The sequence below is a fragment of the Sorghum bicolor genome, chromosome 2 (assembly GCF_000003195.3).
Source record: "Sorghum bicolor cultivar BTx623 chromosome 2, Sorghum_bicolor_NCBIv3, whole genome shotgun sequence".
In the NCBI taxonomy this organism is placed as follows: Eukaryota; Viridiplantae; Streptophyta; class Magnoliopsida; order Poales; family Poaceae; genus Sorghum; species Sorghum bicolor.
In genome coordinates, this window is record NC_012871.2 from 67,141,216 (window position 1) to 67,150,615 (window position 9,400).

At 40.7% G+C, this 9,400-nt stretch overlaps 1 protein-coding gene across 2 annotated transcripts; it reads right to left on the minus strand.

The window, feature by feature from the left end:
- LOC8077246 (cysteine--tRNA ligase, chloroplastic/mitochondrial) lies at window positions 143-5,825 on the minus strand. Of its 2 annotated transcripts, none has more exons than XM_002462772.2 (9): window positions 5,364-5,825; window positions 4,857-4,920; window positions 4,317-4,478; window positions 3,522-3,692; window positions 3,138-3,419; window positions 2,932-3,057; window positions 1,730-1,930; window positions 1,500-1,601; window positions 143-680 (listed from the first exon to the last, which is right to left on the minus strand). In XM_002462772.2, the coding sequence occupies exons 1-9, from the start codon at window positions 5,735-5,737 to the stop codon at window positions 447-449; spliced, it is 1,716 nt and encodes a 571-aa protein (XP_002462817.1). In that variant the 5' UTR covers window positions 5,738-5,825; the 3' UTR covers window positions 143-446. The 2 variants fall into 2 exon arrangements, with proteins under 2 accessions (XP_002462817.1, XP_021309841.1); XM_021454166.1 differs by having other exon boundaries at window positions 4,317-4,510; window positions 5,364-5,440.

Below are 9,400 nucleotides of genomic sequence, written 5' to 3' on the forward strand. Positions count from 1 at the left end.
AGCTAATGCAGACAAGGCCCTGTTCGAAGTACTTTGGAACGGAAGGAGTACAAGCTAATGCAGACAATCTTATGTGGCCATGTTCAAAATACTATTCGCTGGTTTGTTAACAACTGTTTCTTGGACTCAAAGGAAAATGGTATTGTATTAGTTAAAATATTCGGCAATATCATTCACAGAACTTGTAGTAAAGGCTGTCATGTTAAATTTCAATCGTTAGGCAAGGACTCGGTGCAAAGTGAAAACCAAAATCGGACATCTTTTTTTTACCGAATATGATCATATAACTATTGTAGCTCTAATGGGAGCAGAGAATTGTGCAAACAATATGATTTCTCAGGAACTCCGTTGGTTTCTTCGTCACAAAAAGTAGCACGATGTAGCAAACCCATGATTTACCGACTAGAACTGGTGTCCACGGGTCGCACTGGAATTTTGTGCGCAGATCATGTTTTCGCAACCACAGCTTCCTCTGAAAGAGGCAAAGATGGTCTCCAAGTTGTTCCGTTGGGGCCATCCATGAGGGCAATTCCAACAGCAGCCAATTCTTTCCGGATCTCATCGGATTTTTCATACTGCTTCGCCTTCCTTGCTGCAGTCCTCTCTTCAATCTTCTGCAGCACAAGCTCCTCAGTGATGGAAGCTCGTCTTAGTGCTTTATCCCGCAGCTGTTGCAAAGCCTGAGAGTAGAAGCTCATTAGTAGCATTAATGGAACAAGTTATGCAAGTGAAAGGTGCTTGTAAAAGTGTCAGCTTAACTACATGACAGTGTACAAATTGGATGGAATTACTAGCCTGCAATCCAAATTACTTCTGAAAAGTTTCCTGGCTGCACTTGCATGCGCTGCTCAAAACTTGTATCTATATGCAGTTATTTTGCTAACATAAGTTTCATTTCCCTTCTTTCATTCATCAAGGAGAATCTAATTTAAATAACTTCAGAAACAGCTAGAAAAGGGCAGCTGAACTGGATGCTAAACTTAGGCTGACTCTGTGTGTTAAAAGTTGAATACATCTAATAGGTAGGCTTTTGTCGCATTTTTACTGTGACACATTCATCTTTCCTAAATCCTAATACCAGGAGTTTACAGAATTGAGTCTACAAAATAGCCATCATGAAGTACTACGATACAGAGGTTTGTTCTGCACCAAAACTAGCTGCAGAACAAATGTGGCAGCCAGGCCAGGCTAGGCTTTAGAAAAACTGGTGAAAACCCCCAAACTTTGAAGCTGAAGCCCACCCGTAAATGCTATCTTTTTTCAGGCTGGGCTAGCCTTTTCATGCTTCAGTGCCCACATGTCAAAACGGGAACCCAAGCCTGGCTGCCTGTTTTTTTTTTATGTGGGCTGGAAAATAAGCCCAATCCACCCAGTGCGACTGTTGAGTTGAGCTTCAGCTGGCTTTGGGGCTGGGCTGGAGTCCCCATGAATAGGTCTACTGTAAACTTACTGATAATATTGAAACTAATTTGACAGTGTTAATAGAACATTGCACTCACCTCATGATAACTTGAAGGTAGCAATCCTAGAACAGAGAGCACTACTCTTATTTTCTCGTCTAAGGCAGAAAGAGCTTCCAACCTTTTGTCCTGCTTCTTTCCCTATTTAAATGCCAGGCGTAGGTCAAAACAAGTTAGATAGTTTTTGCCATTTGCATGAGAACGAGAATGGTACAATTTACACAGTCTGAATACAAATGAACTGTATCTCCATTTGTTCATAAATTTACCTTACGAGTGTGCAACAGATCATTCATAACTTTCAATGGCTCAGAAATAGCAGCCAATGCCACTGAAGTGTGAAGATCATCTGACATTGAGGTCTCAAATTCATCATGAAGTTTTTGGATGTAATTTAAGGTATTAGGAGGCAATGAATTTCCAGTGTTGCTTCCTTGCTGCTGACAACTCTCTTCACAATCACGCAAGGTCTGTGGATACAAAATATTCATGTGAACCTTTTGATTAGAAGAAGTTATGGCACTGAACCAACCTCTTATGAAACAGAAATAACTGTGAAATACAACTCTCAGTTCCACCAAAAACTGAAGTCCCTAACTTCTGAGTTGTCGAACAAACATAAGCAACTTCTCAGAGGCAAACACAAGCAACTTCTCAATCAACAGGCATGAATCAGAACTATGCATTGTAAAAACTCTTATTTAGCAAGAATCTGTAGTAGGGAGCAATCCAGCAAAATCAGACCAAGTGTGCCACTATTACCGTAGTCCCATGTATTCTGAGCCACCACTATCAAAAGTGACATTGGAAAACATGTGGAGGAAGAAAATTGTGGCAGCATTTACTAATTCTAAATCATGGACTAATATGTGAGCACTAGGAATCAGCTAGGAGAAAGCAAGAGGTTCAATATAAAACAAAGAATTGATTATTTGCATCTCAGCTTTTCTTTGGTCCATGGAAGCTAGGTCAAAATTATCAGTCATTTTGAATATTCAAAACTTTGCTTTAAAATTAGAAAATAGGGTAGCTCTAGTTTGTGACCACTACTTTGCTTCCAGATGTTGCCACCAAACAACCCAGGCAAGTCAGGCAGGATTACTACATTTCATGCATGACGACATAAGGTCTAGTGGGGTTTTCCTTCTTTCCGCAGCATCATCACCTAGGGTATGCAGAGGTGTGCTTTAGCCTTGGGATCTCGGCTGCCAAAAATAGCCATGTACTATGGTCTACTTTTTTTTTTTTTTGAGAGCACAAGAGTTTGTACTATGGTCTACTTGACATAGACAACACAAGAGTTTTGGACTTTTGGATTATCTACACACTACCCTAAGTCCCTAATCCCTAAACCGTTCACTTGCCAGAAAAAAAAAGGATGCATCAGAAAAACAGTTGCCAAGCAAGATGTTTATGCAACATAGTTATATCAGACTAAGAACCAGCACGATCATATAGATATAGAGCATACCTGATATGTGTAGTACAATCTGTCTGATGCAACATTGAGTTGTTCTATTGTGTAGTTAATTGGGGACCTGTAGTGTGTGCCAAGTAAGAACATTCTCAAAGCCAGCGGATGGTACATCTCTATAACCTGAGGAAAATGGCAGTCTTTGAGCAAGCAAAGGTACAGTCATTACTTGAGTTTGAGGAAAATTGGAACATTGCTTTCACCTTCCGTATGGTGACAAAATTACCAAGTGATTTAGACATCTTTTGGCTATTTACATTGACAAAACCGTTGTGTATCCAGTAATTTATGGTACTGTCACAACATGCTGCACGGCTCTGAGCAATCTCATTCTCATGGTGTGGAAAGATGAGATCCTCCCCACCACCATGTATGTCAAAAGAATGACCCAAATAATGCGCACTCATGGCACTGCATTCGATGTGCCATCCTGGCCTTCCTGGGCCCCACGGGCTATCCCACCATGGCTCCCCATCTTTTGCGGCCTGCAGTTAACGTGAAATAAACTAATTGATGTTGAACTAAATCATTTCCACAGGAATGGAATACAAAGGGTGTTGCATACTAGCATTTGGGACATCTTGTACCTTCCATAGAGCAAAATCAGCTGGATTTCTCTTCCTCTCATCAACAGCAACCCTTTCACCAGCTCTATTATCATCTAGTTTCCGACCAGACAATTCTCCGTACTCAGGAAAATTTTCTACAGAGAAATAAACATCCCCACCCACTACATATGCGCAACTATTATCAAGGATCTGCTCAAATAAAAAATAAGTCAAGTAACATAGTGCAAAAAGAAATAGTACCAAAAGAACAGGAATTCAATATCTGTACAATAGCACTTTGTGAGCTGTTTTAGGTATGTGAACAGATCAAAATGAGAGTCAGACACAGTATGAAAACACTAAAGACTATATATATTAATCATTAACAGTACATATCTTACATCAATAGAATCAAACATGATGTTCTTTATGTTCACAACTGCATAAATATGACATGATCACATTGAAAACTTGCATATAAACATGGACACAGCATTGTGCAACTTTTTCAACTTGAGAGATTACCACTTAACCACATAACAAATTCGTAAATTGCACTAACAATGCTAATAAACCAGCTTGGGATTGGGTGTCATTTTTACATGAAACCTATAATGGATTGACAAGTCAGGGCCACAGAAAAGCAAACATTTAACTATTGTCAGCTTAATAGCATATGTAATTCGATCCGAACTAAATTATGTGAAAGCAAGGAACTTCCAACCAATCTGAGATCAAACCTCCAATCGAGCCTGGTACGGAAATCAGTAAATAATTTTCACAAGAGGATAGCAAAAAGAAACTGCATAATCACACAACATCAAGTATAAATACCTGTTTAATCATATTTATAATCTCATGAATATGATCTGAAACACGGGGCTCCACAGATGGTGGTAAACATTGAAGATTGGCCATGTCTGACAGGAAGTCATCAGAGAACCTTTTGCTTAAGCTAAAAGGATCTTCCCCCAGCTGATTTGCTCTTGCAATTATCTACAGAATTCCAGAAGTGCAACTCAGGTCTCCTGTGCAGATTAGCAAATCGTGTTTAAATATTTCATTCTAGTTTTCTATGTAAAATAGCTTAATACAGTTTCAGAAGAAAATAATACAAATAAAGATATCTAGTTAAATCCAGAACAAAAAAACATGACATCAAATGTTTCATAATGTGTGAACATTCAAACGAGATCTCTGTCTTGTCTAATTTAAATTCAGGACAATGCAATTTTTGTAGACAATAAAGCTATGATTTTCAATATCTTGTAAACAGCAAAGATGTTAGAAATAATAACTGCAACTCCATTTCTATATCAGAAACAGGTAACTCAGCTTCACATATATTTGGAAACAAATTTGCCTGAAAGTCACCTTGTCATCAATGTCGGTGAAGTTCCGAACATAGCGAACTTCATAGTCCAAATAGCGCAAGTACCTATCAAGGCAGTACAGTAAGCATATGCAAATATTTCCTAAGAATGCAATGGAAATATGTAAGTTGATAAGATAACAGAACAGAGATTTCGAGGTGCTTTAGCCATGTCACTGTGGTGTTTATCCTGAACCAAGCCCGTTAAAACACAAATAGGCAATTGCCAACTGAATGTTAATGTGGACAGCCCAGCTTCTTTAGAGCAGGAGTAACAAACGACTCAAAGCATACAAACGTATATCACTTTCAATGGAAATCATGCCAATCATCAGTTCGCTCAATAAATATATTATGTGCTTAGGCAGCCCCGCAAGTTTTTAAGACTGCACTAGAACTACGAATCTACAATACATTATCTCCAGTGAATGAATCAAGTGTGCCGTCAGATTAACAGAGCTCGCAGTTGCAGGAAATAACCGAATCATGAACCATAGGGGGAGGGAAACCTGTAGAGGACGTCAAAGGCTACGTATGCGCGGGCATGGCCGATGTGACTGTCGTCGTAGGGAGTGACGCCGCAGACGTACATGCCGACCTCCCCGCCTGGATCACGCGGCCGAAACTGCTCCTTTTTCCGCGACTTTGTGTTGTACAGATGCAGCTCCCGGGTTCTCTCTGCAGCCGTGCCATTCGATGCGGATGCGGAGGCGGAGAATGATGAGGATGGGGAGGGATTGGCTTGCTGCGAGAGTAGGCGATAGGAGCGAGGCGGAGGGATCTGGGATACCGCCCGGTGGAGGGCTATGCGAGCACCGGACCGCGAAGAGAGGAGGAGGAGAGGGAGAAGGCCAGCGGCACGCCTGGCCATCGCCGCCGCCATCTTTCTGGGTAGTAGCGGGCTAGCGGCAGGGTACGCGCGAGGAGCTGAGGACCAGCCGACCAGGGATTGTGGATAGCCTTCCGATTAGCTCAATTTTGTGGGAACCCTGTGTTTCTCATTGAGACATTGACTTCTATTCAGCGTAATCCTATACAATAGTTTTCTTTAAACTCACGCTCTAAATTGATTTAGATAGTTATTTAAACAAAACTGTTTTTTATAACTTATCATACTCCAATTGCTCTAATTGGTAAAGTTATTCTATTAATAAGCTAGATTTTCGGAGAAAAATAATATAAATAAGCTTCTCCTTTAGGGTCAGTAGAGCTCGACAAGAGAAAGGCCGAGACGGAGCTCGGCAAGGAGGGAGTGTGAGGAGGTCGTCCACGCGTTCATCAGCGGCGGGCCTTTTTCACGAAGTTGATTGCAAGTTAACTCGTCGAAGTTGTGTCACTCGTGCAATAACTTCAGCATCGACCAACAAGACTGTGTTGCTTCGGACGGCGGTGTGCCAATGAAACAATTTTGATCTAGCACCCGATGCTTCAAACTTGTGTTTAGCCCTAACCCTTCAACCACAAGCAAGCACGAAGGAGGAGGAAGGTGCGGGTGCTCACATGAGGGAAGGAAGCGGCACGTGAAGGAGGCACGAGCGCTACACGCGGAGAAGGAGGAAGATATAAGTGTAGGCGTTGCTGAGTACAAGGACAAGATGAAGGGTAAACACAACTGGGGGGTCAACGGGATTTCCCACAAACTCACACTCAATTGATTGATTCTAATTTTATGTATAAAGGGCATAGGGAGCGGAAGCGCGGAAAAAAAAACAGCAAGAGAATCAAATCCATTTGGATTTTGGAGGCAGTTTGTTGATTTTCTTCACCAACTTCAAATAAAGTCAATAACTTTTCAATATCTCGTGTACACTGAAGAGGCATTACCACTCTTCGTATTTGGTTAGACTGTCTCTAACAGCCCTCACCTATACACGATACCCATTCGTTCATTTGGGTCATGTACAGGAAAAAGGTTGGCCACCCAAAACCCGCGTTCTCCAACAGTGAAGGCAACAAGCAAGGCAAAAGCATCTGCAATGGACAACCACAAAAGGAGCCACCGACCCGCTGCGCTGCGTCAGCCTCTCCTTGCCGAGCTAACCGAGGATTTGCCCCGCCTCGCCTCGCCGGCCCCTACCCGTCGCAGCTCCTCCTCACCAAGCTAGATGCATCCCGCCGCGGATCCGCCTCGCCGTGCCGGCGTCTCCTCGCCGTGTTGGTCTCACCTCGCCACGCCGGCCTCTCCTCGCCGAGCTGGTTGTGCCCCGCCGCGGATTCGCCTGGCTGTGCCGGTCGCGGCCCGCTAAAGTCTTTCTTGCCGTGCGCCAGAGATTTGTGTCGTGGAGATTGGCGACGCATATTTGGGTTCCCTCTCTCCTCCCACGCAAAAATAGCTATTGGTTTGCCTACTCTGTTGGAGGATGATTTTTCCTTGTGAATCATGCATTTTGGGTTTGGGTTTCCTAATGCCTATGCTGTTAGAGACAGTCTTAGTAGAAATCTAGAATAGAAGTTGTAGATATTTGGATATTTGACTAAAACAATAGTTGTGAGTATTTTTCATAAAAAATCTATGTTACTATTGATATAGGAAGATACAAAGAGGCTTCCGGAGTTACTAAAATAACTATTAATGATATTTAATTCTAAGAAAAATAAAAAGGTGGCAAGTTGTGAAACCTATTTTTTTCTCATGCTGTTAAAAAAATCACTCGCTAATATTACCTTCACATAATCACGTGTAATACACTAGCAGTTTTCAATGTTAAGTTTGTATGATTTAGGACAAGCGAGATAGAGAAGCAATTAGAATTAGGGTCTGTTTGGTTTCACCTACTAAAGTTTAATGACTTTTATTTATTTACCCAATAAAATAGTTGTCTTATGTATATTTTAGTCACTTTTAATTACTTTTTGGTCATTAAAACCATTAAATTTAGTGAACATGTTTGATATTTTAGTGACTAAAAGTGATTAAAGATTAGTTACAAGGGGTGAATCAAACAAACCCTTAAAATGGTCGGGCTGCCGGAAAGAGTAACGAGGAACATACTTGTTTAGGAGACAATTGCTACAACAACAATAAAGAAAAGGAACATCACCAGTGGCGGAGGAAGGAACTAAATTAAGGTGTGGCGAAGTATCAAGGTAGGTAGCATAAGATTTCAAATTAAACTAAAATTTACAAATATACATACAAAATGAATTGATTTTCATTCGTCAAGTATGGAATATATGAACAAGAACATTGAACATATGAATAATATATATATATATATATATATATATATATATATATATATATATAGATAAAACTGTATTAAAAGTAGAAATTGCAATTAATTTAAATTGGCCACCTACAAGATTACAATATGTACATCTTGTTTTGGATCTTTAGATATTGCTCTTGCCTTTTCCTTTGATCCATGTTTAGTTAATTATGTTCACTAAATCAATATGCTTCGTAAATTATAATCAACTAACAAGTGCAAGCTTCTCGTGGTATGACCTGAGCAGTGAGCTCTGTCCGCAGTTTTTTTAAAAACCAAACCAGCAATTAAAATTAAATAAATAAATGAAAAAAATCAAATTAGCTTATCCTGATGGGCTGCTGGAATTGGACAGGGGACAAGGGCCGTGGGTATTGTGTTCTTGCCTCCTAGCTCCTGGCGTAGTCCTTAGACGCAAATACGGGCATACGACCGATAAGCCATGGAGCTAGGAATTAGGGATAGATCGACTGATGTCTGATGATTGACTGGAACTCAACAAGGCAGTGAGGCACGATGTGCAGAACAGCGGAGTGCAGGGCGACGCCCAAAGGATGATCGGATCGATCGCGAGCAGGTTCTCGACAAATTATATATACGCTCAAAAACGTTCTGTTCTTCCTCTCGTAGCACTTCAGACCAGCAGCTCGCGATCTCTTCCAAACGTTCACGGTGGAGGACGATTTAGAAGGGAGAATTGCTGAGAAATTGAGGTATGGCAAGTGCCATACCTTGCCATATGGGAAGCTCCGCCCCTGAACATCACATATACAAGTGGATAATGAAGAGGGTGACAACAATGCATGAAGCCTAGCGTGTGCTAAGAGCAACTCAAGAGCTTGGCTAAGGCCTTGTTTAGTTCGCAAAAATTTTTGGTTCGAGGTACTGTAGCATTTTTGTTTTTATTTGACAAACATTGTGTAATCATGGACGACTCAAAAAGATTCATCTCGTGGTTTACAGGCAAACTGTGCAATTAGTTTTTATTTTTGTCTATATTTAATGCTCTATGCATGTGCCGCAAGATTTGATGTGACGGGGAATCTTGAAAACTTTTTGGTTTTGGGGTGAACTAAACAAGACTTAAAATTAGTAGCCAAATTCTATTGTTTAGCCGTTTTGTAGAGTAGAAAACTTCTTAAAAAAGAAGAGATCCACAACAGTCATGCTATTTTATAAAATCATATAGCTTGTGTCTGTGGTTAGCTATATATGGCCAGCAAAAATCAAGGAATAGCCAACTTTCTATTTTACAACACTAGATAGTATATCTGTTGGAGTCTACCTTTTATTATGTAAATTCTAAAATAGTCTTCATAACAAGAATAGTCAAGCTG

Bases quoted from the DNA above. Each gene is read 5' to 3' on its own strand.
- LOC8077246 (XM_002462772.2), bottom strand. From the start codon at position 5,737: ATGGCGGCGGCGATGGCCAGGCGTGCCGCTGGCCTTCTCCCTCTCCTC. The intron at 3,693-4,316 runs GTATTTATACTT...TTATTTGAGCAG, and splicing joins TTATAAATATGATTAAACAG to ATCCTTGATAATAGTTGCGC. The intron at 1,602-1,729 runs GTAAATTTATGA...GCATTTAAATAG, and splicing joins ATCTGTTGCACACTCGTAAG to GGAAAGAAGCAGGACAAAAG.